We start from the raw sequence: 27,621 nt of genomic DNA, 5'->3' as shown, positions 1-27,621 counted from the left end.
GGGGGCGGAAAATTACGAGAGAGCGGAAAATGCGACCACAACCCTAATGTTAAGTGTGGCAAAGAGGATAGCTGATGGCGCATTGCAGAAACAAGGAGGGTCTGCAATCATTAGAAAAGACTACAGTCAAATCCTTGAGAGCTTTTCGCTCAGTGTCCTTGACGTGAACTACAATGTCAGCAAGAACTGCTCAGAGCTAGGGATGCCTGGAGGACCGCAGTACGCTTGGTCATGGTCAGGCTCACTAGTCTTTGCAATGACTGTCACTACTACTATAGGTTAGTCTGTTATCTACTGTCACTGCTATTATATGTTCGTCATCTACTTTCACTACTACTATAGGTTAGTCTGTTATTTACTGTCACCACTATTATATGTTAGTTAGTCATTTACTTTCACTACTACTATAGGGTAATCAGTTATCTACTATCACAGCTACTCTAAGTTAGTCAGTTATCTACTGCCACTACAACTATTCGTTTGTCAGTCATTTACTGTCACTACTACTTTAGGTTAGTCTGCCATCTACTGTCACTACTACTATAGGTTAGTCAGTCAGCTATTGTAACTACTACATAAGTTAGCCAGTCAGCTACTGTCACTACTATAGTTAATCAGCCATCTACTGTCACTACTACATAGGTTAGTCAGTCAGCTACTGTCACTACTATGGTTAATAAGCCATCTACTGTCGCTACTACATAGGTTAGTCAGTCAGCTACTGTCACAACTATTATAGGATAATCAGCCATTTATAGAATATCAAATCTTCAAGTCTTTCCTTTTGTTCTCATTTATATACGTCATAATTACAACTATCAATGATGTCAGGGGTAAACAACTCTCCCATTCAGTATGTTGTAATGCATGTTCCACTTTTGCACAGGAGCAATTGATTCCGTTTTGCTTATAATGTTCTAACCAGGGATAGAGCTGAAGACCTTTCTCATGTTGACTGTGATGTAGATCTGTAGTAGCTAGTAAAGTTAGTTGTGTTTCACAAGTGGTAAAACTACAGCCAGTAGAAAGAGTCATAAGTGAAGGCAGTGCATATTATCGCTAGTGTTTAGTGCTATTGCAAGAACTAGTTGAAACTTGAAGTTACCACGAGTAGTAATACAAGGTATCATTACACAAATAACTAGTAGAATTCAATCACTGAAGTTTTTCATTTGCTTCCAGTTGCTCTTGCAATTCATGACACAACATAACACATGGTGTGTCTAGCTATACTGTTAGACTCCTTTCAATAATCTATATTAATAAATCTTGTTTTGCCGTTGCGTGTGTGTGCATGCGTGTGCATGCGTGTGAGGGTGTGTGCATGCATGTGCATGCGTGTGTATGCGTGTGAGGGTGTGTACATGCGTGTGAGGGTGTGTACATGCGTGTGTATGCGTGTGTATGCGTACGTATGCGTGTGAGGGTGTGTACATGCGTGTGAGGGTGTGTACATGCGTGTGAGGGTGTGTGCATGCGTGTGAGGGTGTGTACATGCATGTGAGGGTGTGTGTATGCGTGTGTGGGTGTGTGCATGCGTGGGTATGCGTGTGTATGCGTACGTATGCGTGTGAGGGTGTGTACATGCGTGTGAGGGTGTGTACATGCGTGTGTATGTGTGTGAGGGTGTGTGCATGTGTGTGTATATGTGTGTTTGCATGTGTGTATGTGTGTGCGTGTGTCTGTGTATGTGTATATTTGCAAAGGTGCGTGTGTATATCTATGTGTGCATGTGTATGTGCATGCATGCGTGTATGTGTGTGAGCGTGTGTGTATGTGCATGTGTGTGTGTGTACGTGCGTGTGTGTGTGTGGTGTGGTGTGTGTATGTGTGTGTGTGTGTGCGTGCGCGCGCATGTGTTAGTATGCATAAACAGTATGCGTTTCCCTATTTTTTTGGCTGATTTCATCCAAACTTCACATGTTTATGCTCTGTGCCTTCCAACATGTCGCTGAAAATATTTGGTTTCAAAACTCTGTCTGGTTCCTGAGAACCCGCCTCTTATACACCCACCTGCAGGCTATCTGATTAGAAATGAAATCAATCCCTGTCAACGCCAGGCTTACTGGTATAAGTATGAAATAATATGCCTTTTCCTTGTATGATGCTTCAGCGTGAATGAGGCTTAGAGTGTAACTGAGCAAGTAGCCTTTTGACATCGTTTGGTGGGTTAAAACAGACAGCACTACGGTAAAAGCTACACAGAAAACTTACCTGTTCATAGAAGACATGCTATTCCAAAACTCACAAAGATTTCAGTTGACACGATAAATAGTACAGGCACCATAACTTCTTAATATTTTTATTATTGTATTGCATGAGCAGGTCAAATTTAAAATCATCTCGTATAGTGTTTACTGACTATAGACACTAACACGGTGCTTTGATAACTCGGAAAGCATAATTTTCATACAATTTCACTGAGTATTCACAGCAGTGTTTATAAGCTGTTAGACTTACATCTTATGGTCAACTCATGGCAGCATTGCTAGCCTATGTTTATGCATTCTTGTCTAGATAACCCAGAATGTAACTTTTTACAGGGTATGGAGTTATTGCACCCAAGACACCGTGGGGTCGTCTGGTCTGTATCGCATATGCTATCTTGGGAATGCCAATCATGTTGATCTGCTTGGCTAATGTCGGTGATATAATGGCTGACATCTTTAGGTTTGCTTACGCTACCGTCTGCTGTTGTGGATGCTGTCGCAGCAAGCCCAAGAAGCAGGTATTGCAGATATCGCGTACTTAATGTAAGGCTACCTACGTAATTAACAACTGGAGATTACATGACGTCAGTATGCGCTTATGAATATTTAATATCAACGTAATGTAGGGCAATATGCCATTTGAAAGACATTAATTTCTGCACTTTCTAGACTGTCTCAAGTCTGAGTGATTTCACCATACATAAAGAAAAGTAATGACTTTGCAAGCCACCCACGGTGATTAAGAATCATTCTATCTTGATGAGTGTAGACTTGGTACTCAGCACCTTATTACATGTACAGTTATGTAGGTTGTACATACCTTAATAGTACACACTTGTATATTATCTGTGATCTATAAACTTGTTCGGCTGCACCAAAGCACATTTTATGATTACAATTATAGCTCACTCGATTTTGAAATCTCAAAAAGGAGACAGATATACCTACACGTATGTATACGTTTTTTGGTAAACTTAGAAACTATTTTGGATTTGTCAGAAAGTATAAACATTGTTACCTTTAACTTAAAAAGATCAAAGGTCGATAGATACTACTACCGTATAATTTTGTACTTGTTATTCTGTGTCTATTTTGCACAATTCGCCTGATCCTTAATTTGCCATGAGAATTGGTAAAACTACGTTCTAAGTAAGAAATTTTTATTGAAAAACTGTTAAGAAATCATCAAGTGGTTCCAACACTCGCTACTTTACCTGTAAATGTTTCTGATTTGCAGGCATTTGCACTGGTGTTCCGTTTCTGTCATGGTACAAAAGGTTATGTAACAAGCTGTGTGCATTATGCAACTGTTTGGTGCGGATCTATTTGTGGTCTGCCTGAATGGATTAGTGCTTCTCTGGTTATTGTCACCCCGTGGATGTGTGTTTGAATAGGATTGGATTGGATTTCTTCGGGCCAGTTTTGTTGACCAATGGGAACGTGACTTTCTGGTGTACTGACACATTTTAAATTCTTGCCCCCTTAAACCATCCACTCAGGGTGCTCAGTCAGTTTGGACTATTCAGTTAGACAACAAGCATTTTGCTGTCTGTCGAAAATGCGTTCGACTAAATATTTTAGCTTACAGTGCGATCCATTTTATGGTCATTTTGAGAGTCAAGATTTAATAGTAAAGGAGGCAAAGGTTAGTAGTGCATGTCTTTTTACATTTTATTATATTTTAACTGCTAACACTCGTTTACATTTTTTCTTGTATTGAATGTTGTTTTAAAAGTTTTACATGTGTGATTTTACATTAGTGTGATTTGTGCTATGTAATTTTAGACTTCACGGTGACATTGGTGTGATGTTAGTGTCAGTGAAATAAAGTACCCCACACTCATCAGTAAAGATCCAAGCCTTCTTAGTTGTGAACAGTTTACTAGTTAGTCAAAGTCTAGCAAATATCAATTCGATATAGCGAAGTCTTCCTCTCAAGTCGGAGAAATTAGTGAAGTCTTCCTCTCAAGCCGGAGAAATTAGTGAAGTCTTCCTCTCAAGCCGGAGAAATTAGTGAAGTCTTCCTCTCAAGCCAGAGCAAACAGTAACGTTTGTCTAGCCATCAAAAGTTTATACGGCCAACTAACTTGTAATTCAACTTAACCTATCAACAAAGAGCCAATCTGACGCCACTTAGTTTTCTGCTTACATCAGTACTTCAGCCTACACACCGGAGTCGTCTCTACCCCCTTTTCACAGCTAAGTGACATTTAGTTTAGACCTGTCAAAAACGAACCCTACAAAAGTTACGAACGTTATACTTGCACTGCGAAGCCAAAGTAACAATCACTACTTCGTAGTATTGACTGCAACTATGGAAAATAATTTTTAATATTTGTTTTGTTTTTAGTTTTATGTTAGTTTCAGTTAGATTATTTTGTTGACCCTACTTGTAAACTCAGCAGCTGAGTACGTGGTTCGGCGCGGCAGTGCGATGAGCGCTGTCATTGCATCACCGTTGCGTATTTGTTGTTTGACGAATTTGGTTTCTTGATCATTTCATTCGTGTTCATTGACCCACCCTTAGGGTGTCAGTTGCCAGTGTTTGCATTGGTTTGTTCGGCTGGTCCATCGTGCAGGTCACTTCAATATTTTGCATTGCTTGCAGCTTGTTGCATAGTTAACTCAAAGCGAGTAATCTAAAAGCATGATTATTTTAGTAGCATAATGGAAGATAAATCCAGTAACCCAATTGAGTCTGGCGTAGCTAGCGAGTCAGAATCGACTCAGAGTGTACTTTTAGAAAACACCTTACATGTTAGAAATAACCCGGAAGCTAGTGAACAATTGATTAACGAGAGTGCATCTCCCAATTGTCACAGTTGTAATCTCAGAAGGTCATCTAGACCTAAAACTTTAACTGCTATTGCTAAAAGCAATAGTGCAATACTATAACGTGTAACCCTTTCAAAAGAGATTTTTAAAAGTCAACGCGTGTTAGATGATGTTTATAGCAACGTTGAGCCACTTGATTCCGTTGAGACTCTAGAAAGCATACTTGCTGAGTTATCTGAAAATGCTATGCGCGCAAATGGTATATTTGATGAACTTGTTGTTTTATCTAACAATAAGATTGAACTAAACACACTTAAAATCATTTTTATGATTTTATGAAAGGTGACTTGTTGAAACAAACATTAGAAGAAAAGATAGATTCACTGGCACAAGAAGAAGGTGAGATGTGCGAATTGGAGCAAACAATGGAGCGCCTACAAGCAGAGTTAGAAGAACAGAACAGATTATATGAAGAACGGAAAGCGGAACGCACTGCATTAAAGGATAGGGTGCTTAACAAGTCAAAAGACAGAGACAGATCTGTAGACTCTACAACTGTTCTTCCACAAGCAACTACATTTGTACCTCGTCAAGAACCGACTGTAACTAGTCAAAAAACTTTAGATAGTATGACTACATACAAACCACTGGATTTGAGGAAAACGACATATCTTCAACATTCTGTCAAGAATCAAAGAGAGAACGATAGCATGAGCATAGTAAGAGAGTTGTCAGACAATATAGTACTGGTCATGAAAGCCTCGAAACGATCTTCTCCTGAACCCACAGTGTACGACGGCAACCCTATTTATTTCCAAGACTGGGAATTAGACGTTGATGCTTACATCAAATCAGAAGGACTCTGCGGAAAAGAACCACTTGGACACTTGAAAAAGTATGGGAAAGGTAAAGACGCTATTAGTGGTCATTTTATTACCAACACGGAAACAGCTTACCTAGATACCAGAAGAGAACTGAGAGAGTGATTTGGAAGCAAAAAGCGTCAATCGAGCATTGAGAAAGAAGTTAGAAGACTGGCCAAGAGTTGGTGCAAAAGACGCAACATCATTACGCAGTTATGCAGACTTTCTGTCACATATAAAGTCTGCTATGAAAGATGTTCCTGAGTTGCAGTCTCTCAACGATAGCCAGGAAAATGAGAAGTTAGCCGCAAAACTCCCTGACTAGATGATTAGAAACTGGGCACGTAAAGTAAAAGAGAAAAGATCAGCAGAATATCGTTATCCTACCTTCAATGAGTACGTCTACTTTGTTGTGGACAATGCAGAGGTAATGGATGAGCCTTTGATAAAAAGCATTAGTGGAAATAAGAGTTCTGCTGCCAGCACTAGAAGTCCAAAAGTATCCCTTAACTCAAATGTTAGAACCTTTGCTACAAATTCTACATCTAAAACTGAATCTTGCAAACATTGTTAAAAAAGTCATCGAATGACAGAATGTGTTTTATTAGATAGACTCTCTCCTGCTGACAAGGAAACTTTTGTTCAAAGCAACAGACTTTGCTACAGCTGCCTAGATTCAAGCCATCAGGCAAGAGGCTGCTACAAAAGAGCCACATGCAAGAAATGCAGCTTATGTCATCCGACTGCCTTGCACAAGGAGCCATCAAACTGGCAAAAAAAACCAGCAAAAATGGTCAACAAAAAGTAGAAAGGGACAATCAAACGAAACAATCAGCGAAGCCACCTAAAGAAAAAGATGACACCAAAGAGCCCGAAAAGCTTGTAGTAAAAGCAACCAAAGTTACGAGCACGACAATGAGCATGGTAGTTCCCGTTCATGTATCTACCCCACAGAATCCTTCCAAAGAAATGTTAGTTTGCGCAATGTTGGAGATAGCATCTAACGCGTCTTATATAACCAAACATACAGCCAATACGATTCAGCCATCATTCACTGTTAAAAATGTGACAATTGACACTCTCACAGGTGATTCATGCGAGTCTTTAAAGTTGTACAGCGATCTTATAATTCGAGGAAACTGGATAAGAAATTATAAGAAAACTGACTCAACATCTATAAAAGCCTCTTGAGTGGAACAAGATTACATGTGATGCCCAAGCAATACCTGATTGTATAAATATTCGCCAGTTTCCACACCTACGAAACTATGCTCATTATTTACCTCTATCTCTAGACATACCTATAGGTTTGTTGATTGGTACAGACTGCCCGGAAGCATTTGAACCTTTAGAATTCATATCAAGAAAAGGGGAGGAAGAAAGAAAAAGAAGAAGGATGCGATAAAAAAGAAGAAAAAAATAGAATAAAGAGAAGATTTTTTTTAACTTTAAATGTTTATCGATGACTAAAATAGTTTCACATAACACTTTTTTAAATTTTGAGTATAACTTCAAGATAAGACGGCAACAATGCGTATCAGAAACATTTCCTGAACAAGATAAGACAACTCAAAAGCAATGGTAAGTCAAAAGAGCCATAACAGCTATTTTGGTTAAAAATAGCCTGCGAACTAAGTCTTCGTTTTGTATTCTGAGGACAATAACTTCATAACTGACTGGGTTGATTTTCTGATAGATGAACAGGAGAGCCAAGCTAATGTCACAAGCAAGCAGAGAACGCTCAAGGCATAGAATCCATATCAGGAAAAGAGGAGGAAGAAAGAAAAAGAAGAATGAGATAAAAAAGAGGAAAAAAATAGAATAAATAGAAGAAGATTTTTTTTAATTTCAAGTGTTTATCGATGACGAAAATAGTTTCACATAAAACTTCTTTTAAAATTTCGAGTATAACTTCACGATAAGATGGCAACAATGCGTATCAGAAACAGTTCTTGAACAAGATAAGACAACTCAAAAGCAATGATAAGTCAAAAGAGCCATAACAGCTATTTTGGTTAAAAATAGCCTGCGAACTAAGTCTTCGTTTTGTATTCTGAGGACAATAACTTCATAACTGACTGGGTTGATTTTCTGATAGACGAACAGGAGAGCCAAGGCTAATGTCACAAGCAAGCAGAGAATGCTCAAGACATAGAGTCCATATCAGGAAAAGAGGAGGAAGAAAGAAAAAGGATGAGATAAAAAAGAGGAAAAAAATAGAATAAAAAAAAGATTTTTTTTTAATTTTAAATGTTTGTTGATGACTAAAATAGTTTCACATAGAACTTCTTTTTAAATTTTGAGTATAACTTCAAGATAAGACGGCAACAATGCGTATCAGAAACATTTCCTGAACAAGATAAGACAACTCAAAAGCAATGATAAGTCAAAAGAGCCACAACAGCTATTTTGGTTAAAAATAGCCTGCGAACTAAGTCTTCGTTTTGTATTCTGAGGACAATAACTTCATAACTGACTGGGTTGATTTTCTGATAGACGAACAGGAGAGCCAAGGCTAATGTCACTAGCAAGCAGAGAATGCTCAAGACATAGAGTCCATATCAGGAAAAGAGGAGGAAGAAAGAAAAAGAAGGATGAGATAAAAAAGAGGAAAAAAAATAGAATAAAAAAAAAGATTTTTTTTTAATTTTAAATGTTTGTTGATGACTAAAATAGTTTCACATAAAACTTCTTTTTAAATTTTGAGTATAACTTCAAGATAAGATGGCAACAATGCATATCAGAAACATTTCTTGAACAAGATAAGACAACTCAAAAGCAATGATAAGTCAAAAGAGCTATAACAGCTATTTTGGTTAAAAATAGCCTGCGAACTAAGTCTTCGTTTTGTATTCTGAGGACAATAACTTCATAACTGACTGGGTTGATTTTCTGATAGATGAACAGGAGAGCCAAGGCTAATGTCACAAGCAAGCAGAGAATGCTCAAGACATAGAGTCCATATCAGGAAAAGAGGAGGAAGAAAGAAAAAGAAGGATGAGATAAAAAAGAGGAAAAAAATAGAATAAAAAAAAGATTTTTTTTTAATTTTAAATGTTTGTTGATGACTAAAATAGTTTCACATAGAACTTCTTTTTAAATTTTGAGTATAACTTCAAGATAAGACGGCAACAATGCGTATCAGAAACATTTCCTGAACAAGATAAGACAACTCAAAAGCAATGATAAGTCAAAAGAGCCACAACAGCTATTTTGGTTAAAAATAGCCTGCGAACTAAGTCTTCGTTTTGTATTCTGAGGACAATAACTTCATAACTGACTGGGTTGATTTTCTGATAGACGAACAGGAGAGCCAAGGCTAATGTCACTAGCAAGCAGAGAATGCTCAAGACATAGAGTCCATATCAGGAAAAGAGGAGGAAGAAAGAAAAAGAAGGATGAGATAAAAAAGAGGAAAAAAAATAGAATAAAAAAAAAGATTTTTTTTTAATTTTAAATGTTTGTTGATGACTAAAATAGTTTCACATAAAACTTCTTTTTAAATTTTGAGTATAACTTCAAGATAAGATGGCAACAATGCATATCAGAAACATTTCTTGAACAAGATAAGACAACTCAAAAGCAATGATAAGTCAAAAGAGCTATAACAGCTATTTTGGTTAAAAATAGCCTGCGAACTAAGTCTTCGTTTTGTATTCTGAGGACAATAACTTCATAACTGACTGGGTTGATTTTCTGATAGATGAACAGGAGAGCCAAGGCTAATGTCACAAGCAAGCAGAGAATGCTCAAGACATAGAGTCCATATCAGGAAAAGAGGAGGAAGAAAGAAAAAGAAGGATGAGATAAAAAAGAGGAAAAAAATAGAATAAAAAAAAGATTTTTTTTTAATTTTAAATGTTTGTTGATGACTAAAATAGTTTCACATAAAACTTCTTTTTAAATTTTGAGTATAACTTCAAGATAAGACGGCAACAATGCGTATCAGAAACATTTCCTGAACAAGATAAGACAACTCAAAAGCAATGATAAGTCAAAAGAGCCACAACAGCTATTTTGGTTAAAAATAGCCTGCGAACTAGGTCTTCGTTTTGTATTCTGAGGACAATAACTTCATAACTGACTGGGTTGATTTTCTGATAGACGTGCAGGAGAGCCAAGGCTAATGTCACAAGCAAGCAGAGAACGCTCAAGGCAAACCTTCCTATGATAACCATCTCTTGCTCTGTATACACTCTCATATCTGTAGCTAGTAGAAATGCCCGTGTTTGATGCACAGCAACTTTAAAAAATGCAGAGACCTTGTTTACCCCACAATCTCTCTTGTACGAGCAGCGCATATATTGAATGCAGTTAGACAGAGTGGCTACTGAATTATCTCAGGTGCCAGAATGAACAGGTGAACACATGCATCCAATGTAAAAAGCAAGATCAAGCCAATAGAATGAGCGACAATTTTGCAAAGACCAGTGCAAAAGCTTGTGAAACTCCTTTAGGAGCTGTGCAGAAGTAGTATTAGAAATTGCATGTTAATCATTTATATTTTATGTAAACATTACTTTAGTAATTTCGTGTTACATTTTTATGTTACTCTCATCTTGTCATTATTAGTATAATAGATTGTTTTCATTTAGTTTATAGTGTGTGCTAAATAAAAAGATGCTAAAACTAAGATTAATTTGTGGAAATGTAATATATATTAAATTTGGTGGGAGTGTAAATGTTTCTGATTTGCAGGCATTTGCACTGGTGTTCTGTTTCTGTCATGGTAGAAAAGGTTATGTAACAAGCTGTGTGCATTATGCTACTGTTCAATGCGGATCTATTTGTGGTCTGCCTGAATGGATTAGTGCTTCTCTGGTTATTGTCATGCCGTGGGTGTGTTTTGTCTGGGACTGGATTGGGCTCTTGGGGCCAGTTTTGTTGACCAACGGGATGTGACTTTCTGATGTACTGACACATTTTAAACTCTTGCCGAGTTGAACCATCCGCTCAGCGTGCTCAGTCAGTTTGGACTATTCAGCTAGACAACAAGCATTTTGCTGTCTGTCGAAAACGTGTTCGACTAAATATTTTAGCTTATAGTGTGATCCATTGTATGGTCATTTTGAGAGTCAAGATTTAATAGTAAAGGAGGCAAAGGTTAGTAGTGCATATGTCTTTTTACATTTTATTATATTTTAACTTTACGTTTACATTTTTTCTTGTATTGAATGTTGTTTTAAAAGTTTTACATGTGTGATTTTACATTAGTGTGATTTGTGCTATGTAATTTTAGACTTCACGGTGACATTGGTGTGATGTTAGTGTCAGTGAAATTGTGAAATAAAGTACCGCACACTCATCAGTAAAGATCCAAGCCTTCCTAGTTGTGAACACTACCAGTTAGTCAAAGTCTAGCGAATACCAATTCGCTATATTACCCATAATGCATAGTCAGGCAACCAATAGTTCATAGCAGTATACAGGTACATCACATAAATACGGATGACGAGTGAACGCGATTAACTCCTCATTTCTGATACAGCAAGATGACATGGAGCTTACTCCAGTTTCAACCTATAGAACTGATGCCTCTGGTCGACCAATCATAGACGATGATGATGAAAGTGATGATGAGGATGATGATGAAGATGAGGAGAATGAAGGAGACATTACCGTTCCTCTCACAATCAGCATGCTTGTTCTCTTCTGTGAGTATTTTTATGATCCTGAGGCTATATTGGTTGATTGGGTAGATATATCAGCTTTACAATCTCATTTGCTGATTAATGTACTGCCAATTATTTGACTACGTTTGATAGATATTGCGAAATCTAACAACCTGTCTGAAAACAACCATTTTAAGGTAATTGGATCAATTTCATGCTTATATGGACAAAAAAGTATTTAGTTAATACTCTTAATACTAGTTAATACTGGTTGCACACCTATATCGTCGTTGTCCTTTCGGATTTCATCAATGACTATATGCTCCGTGAATAGGTGGCATCGACGAAGAAACGCGAATACATCAAGAAAGTTTGCAGCTGTCAAATTTTGCCGGTAGTTCAGCGGAGCATCGACGACAGCCTGTATAATGTGCACCATTTCAACGATGATGATTGGCTGTTGCGGATAGCATTATCCATATTTCTGTTGGTAATAAGCGTTGCAAGAGTAGTATTTGTTTCGAGCGCCTTCGAGTTTCCTTCGAGAAAAATTTAAAAAGAAATGTGAAAATGAAAGCAAACAACAGCGTGTGTTTGTGAGACTGGGAACATTGTTATCATTGACGACCACCGAAGTATATTGTCATCAACGCCGATATACGGCAATATAGTGTAAACCAGCTTTTAGTGTCTTTTTGAGAATGTTGAAAGTTTTGCGTGAAATCCAAAGCATTCCTTGCGGTCGTTAAGGCTTGCACACGATGTACACACCGATACTGTTACAGTGTATCGTAGTGTGTCAGTATTAATACTACAATACATCAGTGATCATCTGTGATAACATTGTTCACACTATCACAAACCCATCTGCGTTTACATCAGTGAATAGTCTACAGCGTTCTCATTAATTCATTAACTAGGACACTTGCTGATTGATAGAACTATGGTCTATTGAATCCTGTAAATAAGTTTTACATAAAAAGAGTATAATATTATGATAAAATACTGCCACTCAACTAGTAATGATAGAAATAGAAGATAATAATGATATTTCCAAAATATAATGTTTGGCAGTTGCTGGACCATTATAGCAGTGATAACTCATTTGTTGTTGATCCAGGAGTAGAAGTTTTATGACAAATGTTGAACATTGTCAGTTTGTTGTCAGAATATAATATTGAAGCATACAAATCTAATTAGCCTGTGCTACCAATAAAAGCAGTATTCTCTAGTATGTTGCAAGATTGGCTTTATTTCATGTTTTAGGTCAACATGCTTTCAAGGCAAGCTAACAATTGATCACTTTTTGCAGTACAACCAGTCACTGAGTGATGGTAGGCGAATAAGAGAAAAATAACTACATCATGTAGTCGTGTGCATGAGCAGTTAAAACTTAGCTCAACTTGTTTGTGTTGGCCAGACAACTGGAGAGCAGACTGTCCTTGGTTCTAATGGCCAGGCCACTAGAGAGCAATCTGTCTTTGGTTTTAATGGCCAGACTATTGGAGAGCAGTCTGTCTCTGATTTTAATGGCCAGACAACTGGAGAGCAGTCTGTCCTTTTTTCTGTTGGTCAGACAACTGGAGAGCAGTCTGTTCTTGGTTTTCGTGACCAGACCACTAGAAAGCAGTCTGTCTTTGGTTCTAATGGCCCGATCATTGGAGAACAGTCTGTCCTTGGTTCAAAGAGCCAGACCACTGGAGAGCAGTTTTCTCATATAGATCAGAGCAGATGTACGTACCCTGTATGTACGTCCATCCCTCTGTATGTACCTGTACTTGAGGCCGTTCTGAAAGTTAAAGAGCTACCTGAGACTTGCTGTAAAACTTCAACAAACAGCTCGCCTCAGATAAACTGGAGATTGATCTGGTTAGGTGAAAGACAGCCTTCAAAACCCTGTCTGTCGCTATGACTGAATTTGATCAAATTACTGTAGTTCACTATTATACAATACAAGCATATTCTTTAGCTGCCAGCGCTGCCGATGCACTGCTGGCTTCACTCTTTCATGTATATGTTGGGCAAACACTAATCTTTACTAACTTTTATATAGTTCATCTCTGAAGTAAAACAAGGATTTGTAAATTTCATAAATTTTCTTTCTAGATGACTTTAGAAAAAACCCAAGTTAAAACTAGAAAGACTATGTACAATCATTTTAGGAGATTCTAGAAGAATGCCCAAGTTAAAGTTACGGAGGCCATGCCCAAGTGAAAACACACTAGTTAATTTTTGTGATTGTAGCTTTTATTTTCCTCGGAGCCGCTCTTTTCTATGTTTGGGAATCTTGGGGATTTATAGACGCTCTATACTTCTGCTTCATTACCTTCTCTACAATCGGATTTGGAGACATCGTGCCGGGCACTACCAACCTTGACAGTCCTGAATCTCAGGCTCAGCTGATCGTAACAGGCGTATATCAGGTACTTGGATGCATTGCCTCAATTATTTATTTTCGCTTTTATTTATATCGGAGTAACAAATGTAGGAATGAGTATAGAAAACTCCTAAATACATAGACATATCGATGTTTGATTGTATAGATAACCATATGCTAAAATAATCTTATGTGTGAGAAAAGAAACTTTTTTCAAATGGCTGCCTAATCGCTCTGGGCTATTTGAGTAACCATGCTCACTCTTGTTGTCCCTGACATCGAGGAAAACCTATTATGGAGAGAAAACTTTCCAGTAATGAAAATGATCTGACCAGATACATTCGCAAATTACAGATATCACGGCGAACTACCATTAGGTTTTTACATATCATTATCCTACTATTACTTCAGTGCCAAGTCATCCTGAACAACAGAGATGGACGATCTATGTTATAACCCTACCAAATATTTTGGGTTGTCTTCTCATGCATGACACAATTTCTTATTAGATCCTGGGGATGGCTATGGTGTCCATGTGCTTTCAACTGATGCAAGATGAAATTGTTGCCAAAGTTCGATGGCTGCTCATTAAAATTGGTGTTGAGAAAAAACCTGAAAACGACCAAGTCCAGGAAACTGGGACAGAATCAACAGCTGAGAAAAACAAAGAAGAGCCTCCATCTCGGCCGATGACTGCCATACGGAAAAAATAAAACTAACTGCACAATTAACTGACCGCAAGACCACAAGCACAGAGATGAAAAAACCATCTTCTCAAGTTATATTCAACTTTCTGTGATTCTCTGATTTGAAATAGCAGTATTTAGCCTACTTACCTGTAAGCAAAAGCCTACTTACCTGTACTTACTTGTAAGCAAAAGTAAGTTATCATAAACAAAAACCTAAAAAGATAGCAAACATGTGCTTTTAACTTAGTATACATTTAATATTTGTGGTTGTGCAAAATTATTCTTCAAGAGACCTTTTTGGTAAACTACACACACTGTTGTACATTCAGTAACTGCTCAAGAACCGAGTATACTCATATTTCCGCGCTGTCGCAATTGTATGTGAAAATGCTTGTGACGATGCAAAACATAACAATCCTTTTTCTTGTATGTTGTGACAATATAATTATACATTAAATTATGTATTTGTTCAGAAATCGGCCTCATAGGGATAAAGCGGAAGAATAGTGATATTCCTAACTTTTTCCGTAAATGATAAGATGTAGAATTATAATTTTTGGTGATTACGTGCCGCAATTCCCTACAGATACTAAACTCTAGCTGAACAATTAGAGATAAGATGGTTAACTTTCTCAGACAAGAATGAATCTATCGTGCAAATCTGTGCCAGAGTACCAAAGTACTTGCAACTGCAATTAGTAATTCCCATTAAGCTACAACCTCCACTCCCAACTGTGCACTTCCTGTTTCACTTGGGTGAGCTCGTAGAGGGCAATTTAATATCCTCGAGAAAGTGCAACACCGCATCTGTTGGTGCTTAAGCATACTTGTGAGTTGAATGTTTTAGAAAACTGCGCAATGTTGCTATCAACAAAGTATTTATTAGGTGACTGGTGTTATTTATAACTGCAGACATGTTGAGCTCATTCATAGCTCAGGTAATCTTGTCTAGTATAAAAATTGACTGAATGAAAAGCTGGCAAAAGTTTTATTGGCGCATATTATATTATATTATAATATTATGAACATATGCTAAAAATTTTTATAGAACTTTGCACTTTGATTTTTGCACAATTAAAATAGAGTTAGGAGTTGTCCTCTTTTAGCATGCAAGATTTCATGGTACAGTTACAACTTAGAACAACAAAATAACATAATTTCAGAAACAAATAAAAAACATTTTTTATTTTAGTGTTAAAGAAAATTTTTTCTAGCAACAGATGACACAGCGTTGGGTTTGTTTAAATGTACAAAATTTAAAATAGTCTGTCTGTTAGTCTACCGCTGACGTAAACAGCGAAAATGATGTTGTTGGAGTTTTCCCGCAGTCGCTTTGGTTAGTTGTCATAAGTAAACAAGTTTATTCATGACTCATCATATTTGAAGGTGACTTTATGATGTAGTGCCTAAACCGGTGAAGTTGTCTGCACTGGCTGCCATATAATGTCGAGTGAACTGAAATTAGCACTTGAAGTCTCATAAAGCCAGCTGTGACATACCGCTTACGTAACATGATGTACTCAAGGCAGAAACCACTAAGATGAACCATTTCGATGATTGACATCTTGTGTGCAAAAACGCTTTACAACTTTCTCCGTTTCTGCTCAATGAAAAAATCATAACTTTGATATGCAAATATATTTTAACGATATTTGATCTTCCCTTATCTCGGTGTGTAGTTGTTGAGTGATACGGTGATATCTTAACAAAGCAGACTTCTTCATGAATGAAAAAGCTGGTCCATGATAAGTACTGAACGCTGTTGGCACAGAATGGCCTGACTGTCAAACAAAGTCTAGAGAGATAAGTAGAGGAACATTGCTATGTTAGTTCTGCTATCAGAAAATAAATAACTGTTATACTGATAAAAGTTAAATAGAAGATAAATATACATCTTACCAACATTGACCTCTAAATGTAAACTATAGGTCGAGCAATGCATAGGCTATATGTTAATAGTGTATTGGGTGAGAACTGGTCATACTTAGCACACAATGTTGGCTTCATCGTTGCTCCAACTCCCTACGTGGGGAGCATTTTAGCTTTGTTGCCACAGAAAAACTACATATATAAATATTACGATTGTTATTGATGTCACTATGACTATTGTTGTTGTCCTTACTACTGTTATTAGTTTTACTGTTACAGTACTACGATTCCTATTAATTTCTATTACTATTATTATTGCTATCGCTAGAGTTATTATTATTGTTATTTATACATAGTCTCCAGCAATTGTAAATGAGATGGAGAGATAACGAAACGTAATTCTCCTCAATGGTTTTTCATCAACATGCTGTCAGCAAAAACTTCTGGTTAGATTTGTTCAATAGCACAAGCAAAAATCATGCTTGAAGTTTTATTTTTTCCATAATAATTTCAGCCAATACAGGTAATAGCTCATCTTCATTTGATTCTGTATTAGCCATTCAACAGGACATACCGAGTGCCGATTGCCAAGTCTAGACGGAACATTTCACGCTCATGGTCTTCTAAGACTAGCGTTAGACTATAAATCAGAAATAATCTAGAGCCACCACCATATTTTGGACATAACTTTCAGATTAACTATTATTGGCAAGCTGAATGAAAAAGCACTTGTTACATAGCGTCATACTGAAAGCACTTGTTACATTGTGTCATACAAAGAGACGGGAACGTTCTAGCGACTCTGAATATACTAAAGCATGCGTGAAAATGCTTTGAATAGACTTGTTTGATCCGAGCTTAATTTCACAACCGTAATTATGGCTAATTATTGTTATAGACCAGTAATGACAATGTACATTGATTGACAGCGCGTACGGGCGTATTTTATCACACTTAGCCTTTCGCTAGACATACAAACTGAGTTTCTATTGACCATTTCATTGTGTGTTCACTACTCACCTCTACAAATACAAATCCTACACGGTAAAACATATAACTGGCATATTTTTTATCTTAGTAACAAAGAATAGAACAATTTATAGCTATTACTGTCAAATAAGTGAATGAGTGTTTAAGCTCCGCCCCATATAGTCTCAGGCTTCTTGAAGTCATTACAATAAAGCTAGGAGGTGGGTTGTAATACCCGCAGTAGATCGCTAGGAATTCGCTTGTTAGCCGGGCTATAGTCTATACTGACTAATGTGAAAGCTGTATAAGTAATGGTGACAAAATACAAGCAGGATTAATAGATTAGACTGTGGGCTCGCGAGAACAACTTTCTTGTCCGTCTTGTGTCTTCGTTTACCGTCTCTAAATTTCATCTAAGACAGGAGAGCCACTCACTACATAAGACGAACAAAGCTCACCGCCATATCTCATATTTTCAGAGAACAACTGGAGAACAATGATAAATTCTGTTGACTAGCTGTCGATAAGGGAAGTATCAACGACTAAACAAACTTAATCAGTCGAGAGCTTTTGTGTTAAGTACGATTATTAGCAAACGATATTGGTGCACGACACGTTGTTGGCTTACATTGTTACATTTTATGACAGCGTTTGGATCGACAATGAATTTGTTTAACTGTTTGTTTATGGTAGCAATAATTACTGGAATCCTTCATAAACCAGCTGAGAGTCGAAGGACTAAAAGTAGGAATCAGGCTAGGGAAAGAAGCGAACCTAAAGGAACGAAAATAGACTCGATGATATGCCCCGACTGTGAAAGACTTTTCTGTTACGTCAAGAAGGCGAGTAAACTCATGTGCAATGGAGGGGGCGTAACGACAGATATTTGTGGATGTTGTCCCGTCTGCGCGAAGCAGGTTGGTGACCCATGCGGAGGAGAGTGGAATTACTTAGGTAAATGCGATGTCGGACTTTATTGTAAAGCGCCCCACAGCTCCGCGTCTCCTAGCACAGGCGAAGAGATAAAAACAGAAGTACCGATGGGAGGCATTCCGGAAGGTACTTGTGTGAAATGTAAGTATTCTCTTTTCGGTTCAAACTCATTTAGCCGGTTTCAGCTTCGAGTTGCGGAGATAAATGTACATTTATTAAACATCTCCATAAAGCGCTGATGACCCGTAGCAATTATACCTTTTATAAATATGTATCTATATCTATAGAGTGAAACATAGAATGCTAATCCAGGATTAGCTGATTGTATTATTGTAAGAAAGCAACTGCAAATCACCTTGTTCTCTTATAGCTGAGATGTGTTTGATTACATTCCTCGAATGTCTTACACAGAGAGCTCGGTGTAAACTATCTTCATATTACCCTCAGTGCTAACATTTTTAATTAGTGGGCCGTATTAATTAGACACTTTCCTGCCATTAGATTTGAAGTGCTTTTATTGACTTCGGCTTGAGCGGCGCTCGGCCTCCCCTTACAACAAGATGACAAGATAAAAATAACTCTTCATGAGGACCGCATTTTTATAAATAATTATGTTATGGTCAGCAGTGGCGTGCCAAGCACTGTCGTTATTTTGCTAAAAGCATTGCAGACAACACCTTTCTTTCACTGGGTCACACGAGCTGATGTTTTAGGGGCTGATGATCGGCAATGGTTTATGTGCCAATGTTTATTCGCTAGACAGGCTGAATACGAGTGCAGTTGTTTTCTTCATAGCGCTACATATGTTTTTCCTTGCTTATGATAATACTGAATTCTATCCTTGCCAAATAATTTAAATCTGTTTTCAAAAACATTTTAATAGCGGCAAAAACCATCGTAATAACATGCTTCTCATATCTGAATACTTTATAAAGCGCAAAAGTTCACTTCCTGAAAACAGAATTGCCGATTAGATAAAAAAGCATTTTGAACAGCTGATCATGCTAAAATCAATAGCGTTCAGAGCATGTTCTGAATTTGTTGGCGCCCAAATGTCTCTTTTTATAGCTGCTCCCAAACTGGCCATTGCTGTGGTAAGTTTAGTAGGGTTGTATGACATGAACACAGAACTTTCCGGAAACTCTGCCAGTGAGTAATTAGCTAAGACCTAGCGTAAGGAAAAGAAGCTAGACAGTTTTTAACCCGGTCATAAGTTAATCAACTGGTTGTTATAAAAATTTTAGAGATAAAAGTGGAATGGCCAGCTGTACTCTCCGAGCCTGGAGCCGAGCTGCGCATAACCCAGTCAGATCTCTCATAACAATTGAGTAAAATTGATGTCCGACAGAAACATCCATAAAATCATTGATATATCATTTCATCTTTTGTTGATCTCGATGTTATTAAAATTTGGACATTAGTCTCTTTGATCTGGAAATGTCGCTTGGAAATTAATGATTCCTCGGTGAGAGATGAATAATGAAAACTAGTTGTAATACGGGACCGAGTAGCGATGTCAGCGGTGTAATGACCTGCCTGTCATCGGCGTGTCTACTCACGGACCAGTTATGCGAAACACTCGGGAACATACTTTTTATCTTGTTGAATGGAGAAACACAAAAGAGACTTATGAGCAGCGAATAATCTTGAATGGAAAGAGACAAACATAAATTATTATCTTATTAGGCATTGTTTGAGTCATATAACTGCATAATCACTGCATCAACTCGGCTGCCTTTTGTCACTGAGCAACTGCATCTCATCTTCCTACCAATCCTAGATTTTTGCCCATACAAGTTACTTAATGTTTCATCACGCCCAGCTGCACAGTGCATACCAGCGTACCGCATTTCAGATATTTGAGAATTAAATTATTATAATTTTATATAAGATCGTAATATCCGCCGTTTTGGGTGAGTCATTATAAACTGCTGGCCATATGTGTAAATAATTCCATAGTGAAAAAGGAATTCGTTGCAACTGAGGATTGAGACATTTGAACACTTATTTTTCCATGATATAGTCGCTCAAAAAAAACTTCAAAATTTTTCGTTCAGCACGTGATTCTTGGAGACAGCACTTGGGCATATGCTGGCCAGGGGGCTAGTCCTGCGCGACACTTGACATTCCTAGCAAGTGCTTGAAGGAGAGTGAAAGCTGAGAGAAAGTATTTGCTAGGCATATCTCACCTCTGAGACCTCCAATCGTCGCATAACTTCCATATAAACTGATCTACCAATTTATCTTGTATCCCTTTAATTGATCTCTAATCTTGAAATGGTATACCGAGTAGTCTTGCCTGATGACAACTGCATTTTTGTAAATATATTTAGTCAGGTTTTCAATGAAATGATAGCTTAGCTCTGAATACATAGCTGGCGATGGAAAGACATCTAACACCATGCGATTACAAAGCGCTGCATCACCAATCAATAAAGATTATCAGATATAAAAATATTTTTGTAGCATATTCCGAATACAAATCGCATAGTATGCTAAAAATAAAATGTGGTTTATATGACTACATTTTATTTAAAAAAAACTGATCTCTAAGGCATTTACGTTCGGACTCATCCTTCGCGATAGCGGAACAAAGAATGCTCTAGGGAGACATAATTAATAACCTTTAAAATCGGAAAGTGTATGATATTATGATAGAGGAGAATGGCTGCTTGTCTTGCGAGAGGTGTCACTTGTCCTTGGTAAAGTTAATTAGACTTCAGAATTGCATTGCACTGGCCCAATACCTGCTGCCTGATTGCCATATTTTGTTATTCAACAGAGCGCGTATTAGAGGCAATTAGTGTATAAATAGAGACAGACTTCTGCGATTAGCTAATCTAAAGTTGATTGAATCTGTTCAATATAGGCTATTGATCACGAATTGATTTTTATTATTCATTTCATTTAAGCGCAAACAGAATACGCGTGTTGTAAAACACATAAAAACAAGAGAGAATTTATTAACACAACATTCCACAATAGACGCTATTCGACACAATTAGCAATGTTTAATTCTTTGCATTTTTGTTAATTCGTTAATAAAGTGAAAATAAAAAACAGTGACAGTATTTACATAACACATAAGTATTTATATATAGGTATAGCCAGGTGTGAAGGGAGGTATAGATTCATTCTTGTAATAGCTACCAACATTAACATAAGCTAAGCACAATACATCGCGCAATTGAAAGAAAAAGTGTTTATTCTGCTTTGCCTTTCGCATACCATTCATTCTATTCAGTGTTCGCCGGTCTTGACTTACTGCAGTTTAATCTGAACAAGAACCTCTCATTCATCACAGGTCTGAATGTTTAAAATATCAATTGCTGTGTTTTTATAGATGCTGGACGGTAATATTTTGAAAGCAGTTGGACCATCAAATAACAGTGAACGAATAAACAAGTCTGTGTTTCGTGCCTTTGAATAAACTGTGTTTTATCTGACATCTTACCCTCTTTTGTATGACAAGCCATAAAAGTCTGATCTCACATGTGTTTTCTACATTCTTGAGTTTTTCATTGCAATTATTATGACTTGCGTTTTCATTCTTCTAGCTCCAGACATACAAAAGGATGATTCTGTCCTGAAGCCTCCCGCTCAACAAAATCAGCAGCAATGTCAACCTAAATGTTCTCCTGAGTTTTGCCTCGCTAATCCGCGATCCATTTGCTCAGCCGTGTAAGTGTAACAATTTATGTCTATGTATTATAATTTTAACATTTGCTGCCTTGTGAAGAAAAAATATTCTTTATAATAAATAATAATTATTAACAAGGGCTGATACCCGTTAGTGTCTGACAGCATACTCAGTAGCGGAGACACATGGGAAACAGTAGGTAGGTTGACACACCTGCAAACAATGTCCAATGTGTGGATTGCGGAGTATGCTATGCAAATGAGCATATTATCTTCATCGCATGACTCTCTGACACATGCCATATCGTTCTTATTCAAATACTACCAGAAACTGTCAACAAACCTATAACTCATTATCAATAATGATGATATTACCCCAAAATGCATAATTTAAAATTTCATACTTTGCCCAATTAGCATAAGTGGGCGAGGCAAAAATTTTGCTTTTTTGTCAGATTAAACGACGAGATCGCAATATCTTGTATCGATAAGTTGAAAAGGGATCTTCGTGTGAAATAAGCTATGTTCTGAACAAATACTTATGGCAGCCAGCTTGTCGCATAATTTCTGGTAGATAAGACTGCAGAGCCTCCGTGAGTTTGTTTCTTTGCCTGGAGTGTTTGCCAAACAACTCACATTTGCTGCTTTTGGTTATTTGATAAGGCAGCGATAGAGGCTGAAAGAAAATTGCGCTAGCTTTCTAAAGTATCGTACGGCAAATGCGTTTAAGGTCATTATTACATTTCTGACAGAAGATATCTAAATTGTTGCTTAAAACGAAGATTAAAATGATAAAATAGGCCATGTATTGAGTTAATTACTATGAATTATGGACGGGTGATGAATGATCAAGAAATACTGGTTCACCCAATAGCTCTCACTCCGTTGAAGAATTGCAAAAAATCTCAAGCAGTAAATCAAAAAATTCCATATTTTAAAAAAAGGTTTTAATGTCGCCTAATAATACGGACTAGAAGGTATGTAGATTAAAAATATATTTTCAGCTAATCAAAGAGGAGATAAAATAAAAAAATACAAAAAATAGTTATAATTGATTTTAACAATTAAACTATCTCAGATTAGAACGTAAAAGTGCAATAAACACACAGATTTCTTCACAAAGTTAAAATGAAAAAGGCACGCATTTTTTTTGGCTAGATCCAATTAGTATATGACTAATTTGGTGATTGCAATGAATTTTAGCGTGTACATGAGACAATACGTGAGTGATGGAAATAGAATGCTAAACAGGCTCGCCTTTTATCTATCGGAGATAAAAGGAAAAATTGCCTGCCAAAGTGGTTCTGTTATGAATGGATTCAAGTTGCCAGACCACAGGTTTTCTCTCAGTCGCTCATGCAGCAATTACATTTGGTAAAAGCAAAGATTATCATACGATAGATTATGGTAATAATTCAAGAATATATGTAAATTTCATTAAACAGCTTTAGCCTTCTTGGCAAGCGTAGTAACACATTAAAAAACTTGTCATTCAGTTATTGTTTCGAGTGCCACATATTTTCGAGGGTGTCAAAAAATTTGAAAGAAATTGATAATGATTGATTTTGGAACAATGCAGATAAAATATAAAATGATTAAAATAGAGCTTTCCGGAAACAATTCTGTGTACCAAATTTTATGCACATTAATGCTGTCAGATTATTTTTGAGAATAATAATAATGCGTCATTTCAGTGATGTCGTGGACATGAAAAGGGACTGCCATGGTTCTTGCCAGCACACTTCCTGTCAAGCGTGTTCCTGGGTAAACCCTGACCCAGAGTGCGGAGCCTGTGCTCCAGACGATTTCAACTGCATAAAGAGATTCGCTAAATGCATAAAAAGAAGTTACTGCACAAGAAGTAAATTTCCTTGCAAAGATGTGGAGGTAAGTTCACAATGCGCTCTAGCTTCATTCCATTAAAGTTATCCTGCAGTGTTTTGACATTTGTACAGATTCCACTGAGTGGCTTTCATTGGTAGACAGCTTGATGATAGGCAGCATAGATAGCCATGAAATTAGCATGCATAGAGCGAAGATTAGCTGAGAGCCGAGTATAGGCAACAGCAAACAATTGGCCGATGATTAAGACAGTACAGGCAGCAATCAACCTTGCTGGTTCATGATGAGTACACGACAGCGAGCTGTGTTTACAGTGTGATGAATCGGCCATTGCAAATATTATGAAAGGGTGGCAAATGAAAAGCTATCACGAATCCTTCGCTCGAAAACGTGAGAGCAACTTTGCTCCTACCGATGACATTGCTAAGCAGTGACATACACGTATTATATAGCTAGTTGGTTACTTAACGCTAATGACAAATTTTGTCTCATTAAATACACAAACAGTGAACTAAGCTTTGGACAATTATAACAAGATCTGATCGATCCACGAAAAGGACGAACAATGGCACTACCATCCCAGTTGCGCTACCATTTGGCACCTAGCTGTGTGGCCGACAGTCAGACTGACCGAGTGCCTAGGAGAAAGTCGTCGTTATTGACTTACACCGTTTAACATTATGTGAATCCATTAACAGCATCTTGAAACTGGCTTCCGCCATTCAACGCATTTCTTTGATCTCATTGCCTCAACGCCGCCTGAAGTATAACATGATACTCGAGTTAAATGTAAGAAATTGATCAAAATAGGATATGAGCGGAGGCAATCAAGGACATCAGAGAAGCTCATATAATTATGACCAGCAAATATCTTGTCTAATACTATGATTTTTAAGGTTTTGTTGACATAATGAGTGTGAAGTGATGTATTGGTACATAATCCGTACTAATCACTCTTGCAGGAACGAGAGCACGTCGGAAAGTTTCAATGCATGGTACCCAAGTGTCTCGATCAATCATAGCCTCGACTGCACTCTCTTGCTGAATCTCGAGAGGACAATTATGTACAGGAAGTTGGTTTCCAATCGCTCTCTACGCTGAACAGCGTGTGAAAGAAAGGGCTCTTGTCCAGTGCAGCTTAAGGACACTGAGCGAACATTTAAATACTGCTGAATGCCAAAGATTTTAACTTTCCCTCGATTATGTCATAACAATTATTTATTTTTCTTTAATATCCATTACATATAGCTTGCAATACCTGCGAATGTACATGCGCTTATAGCAACTGTATTTGTCAGTAACAAATGTTGCCATAAAAGGCTATATAGCACCCTCGCTACCATAGCTACCTAGACATACAACTGTATTAATCTTTCTGGGCAATCTTATATATTATTAAGAGGAAATGAGAAAGACTAATTCCTGCTCGTAATTGGTTAGTAGAATCATAGAGTAACGGAAATATTTGCCTACAATTACTAGTAATCTTAGAGATTGTGCGAGAAATAAATGCGCATGACAATGCTCAATGTGAGTGATGATTTCACACCTACCGCATGATGAATTATTGTCTTTCTATATTTCACAGCAATTTCCTTTTTATTCTTGTCACTTTTTTATGCATAAGACTAATAATACAACTTTATAAAATTAATTTATTTCTCACAACCACGGCTTTGCTTCTGTCTACATACATATATCTAGTTATACCGATGACCGGCTAGCTATCGGTGAGACCAAACTGTGACGGTAACCAGGAACTAATCCTCAAATTATTCACAAATACAATATTATTTGAGCAGAGATAGAAGAGAAACCTTGTGGCACATGTTAACAATCATATATTATAACAAACAACACAGTTAGTAAACTAGTTGTGCAAAGTAGATACCTACACAACAAATCCAATCGCAAAAAATAAGCATTTGATAGCAAAAAATACTGGGCCTATTTTTCTAAGCCCTTAAATGATTTCGCAAGAGCGTGATAAGACATATTTGTCTCTCATAGAAGTGGGGTGAACACTGACCAATGACACTTGACAGTTGCACTAAATTTCTTAGAGATGAGTGAAAAATATGACTTATATACATATCAACAAGGTTTGACAACTAACACAAAGTTTATGAAAACACAATCAAACATTTCCGTTGGCCAAGAATAAATCCAAACAGCTATGGAAGCTTGAGTGCGGTTTTCCAACATCGCGTCTCTCATCGTCTCAGAATTTAAGAAGCTTTTTAATGGAAGTGTCTGCAAAGAATAAATGGCTAAACATAAGTTGATAATCTAAATTAATTAGATAATGCCACCAGAATTTGATTTAATATATTTCGTTACTCATTAGCTGAGTAATAGCGAGCTCTTCAAACCGTGAAACCTTTCCGGTGAAAAAGCGAAACGTTACAAGTTCGCTTTCGCTCCTTCAGAAGCACAAAAAGGTGAGTTGAGAGGCCTAATAGGCCCCATAAAGATGGACAAATAAACGCCTGAACATATTAATGGCACCATAAACAAGTCTGTACTATTGACGGGTGTTAATTAGGCTAATACACTAGACCGCTATACTTTTGTCTTTATTCATAAGAGACATAAACAGAGAGAAGTGACAGTGTTTTGTGAGGTTAGCTGACAACAAAAGTGTGTATTTCTGAGTGCAGTCGAGTGTTTGTAGATTTTACTGATGTGCTTGTCTTCTTCGCTGTAGCGAAGGCACTTGACTCGCGACACCATACAAACACACGCATAACTAGCTTCATTTCACTCGCTTTTGGTGAGAAAGTTCCTTACACTGGCCCTTGCCTTTTATTTCTGTATTTCAACTCGACCACAGACATCTAATAGCCTGTCAAATCATCAACATAGCAACACTCCGGAGTCTAATTACCCTCGTGAAGCTCTTCAATGCAAAAGCCTTTATTTATTTCTAGCTAACTAATGAACACAGTTCCGGCGTCATCAGCCTTACAAAGACCTTCTGAACAGGTCAACGTTTCCTCTTCAATACTTCACATTTTACCAAATCTTTCACCACTTCACTTTCCCGCTCAACATCTCCAACCTACTCCCCAAATCTTAGAGTTCTTTTCCCCTTTTCTATTCACTACCATTTTTGCCCTCTCTCTAGATGCTCCTCTTCTGGCACCTCTAGTATACTTACTGACTAAACTTATGAAACCAATCAAAGCCAGCAAACTGCGAATATTCCCACCCTAATTATGCTTGCATGCGCTTCAAATCAGCTATTGGTAAATAGCTACAAATGAATCAAGCTCACCCTTTCTTTATGTACAGATTTCTTGACTGCTTCAGAAACAGCTTGTGTCACTGACACTATGGCAGCACGACAGTATAGAATATGTATTGAAACAGACAGAAATCCCCACCAAGTGTCTCTAATAATTACTCAAGCTCGGCAAGTCATTTAAACCTAAAAAATTTTAATGAAATCAAAAAACACAAACAGATACATTCGTAACCATTTTACCAAAAGATTATCATGATAATAAGAAAGATAGGTTCAGACGCATCATTAAGTAATTTTTCAAAAAAGTGGTTATCAATAATTCAATTTTTGTCAAGTGCAACTGTACACAGGCAATAAAATGTTTTCACTCCATAGAAAGGTGGCGCAATGTATAAGTTAACCCTAGTAAGAGACCTTTTACTTGCTGCATCTTGCCAGGTGAGTGCAGACCAATAAGATTCTCCAAACTGCCAACTCAGTTGCCATTTCTATTTTAAAGCAATTTCCTTTCATAATTTCGTAATATTAAATGTACATCACTCATCCCTAATAATAAATGAGTTTTTTCTAACTCGATCTGACATCGCGAGATTCCA

General features: G+C 37.3%; 3 protein-coding genes across 3 annotated transcripts in view; 2 read left to right on the top strand and 1 right to left on the bottom strand.

The window, feature by feature from the left end:
• Positions 1 to 135: 135 nt before the first annotated feature.
• Positions 136 to 14,661, top strand: LOC137406134 (TWiK family of potassium channels protein 18-like). Its single transcript, XM_068092669.1, has 5 exons — positions 136 to 278; positions 2,544 to 2,728; positions 11,337 to 11,502; positions 13,705 to 13,883; positions 14,347 to 14,661. Exons 1-5 carry the CDS (start codon positions 203 to 205, stop codon positions 14,548 to 14,550), a joined length of 810 nt encoding a protein of 269 aa, XP_067948770.1. The 5' UTR covers positions 136 to 202; the 3' UTR covers positions 14,551 to 14,661.
• A 3,051-nt stretch (positions 14,662 to 17,712) lies between these two features.
• LOC137400523 (uncharacterized) lies at positions 17,713 to 25,446 on the top strand. The gene is made up of 4 exons (XM_068086852.1): positions 17,713 to 18,438; positions 21,855 to 21,978; positions 23,631 to 23,823; positions 24,741 to 25,446. Exons 1-4 carry the CDS (start codon positions 18,006 to 18,008, stop codon positions 24,798 to 24,800), a joined length of 810 nt encoding a protein of 269 aa, XP_067942953.1. The 5' UTR covers positions 17,713 to 18,005; the 3' UTR covers positions 24,801 to 25,446.
• A 156-nt stretch (positions 25,447 to 25,602) lies between these two features.
• The window catches only part of LOC137399228 (cyclin-dependent kinase 7-like), a 39,068-nt gene continuing 37,049 nt past the window's right edge, over positions 25,603 to 27,621 (bottom strand). Inside the window, exon 11 of the mRNA XM_068085639.1 lies at positions 25,603 to 26,031. Coding sequence (XP_067941740.1) covers positions 26,000 to 26,031 — 32 coding nt within the window. The 3' untranslated portion in view covers positions 25,603 to 25,999. The remainder of the gene's footprint in view (positions 26,032 to 27,621) is intronic.

The sequence above is a fragment of the Watersipora subatra genome, chromosome 1, assembly GCF_963576615.1.
Source record: "Watersipora subatra chromosome 1, tzWatSuba1.1, whole genome shotgun sequence".
Classification (NCBI taxonomy): Eukaryota; Metazoa; Bryozoa; class Gymnolaemata; order Cheilostomatida; family Watersiporidae; genus Watersipora; species Watersipora subatra.
This window is presented reverse-complemented; position numbering and strand designations above follow the sequence as displayed.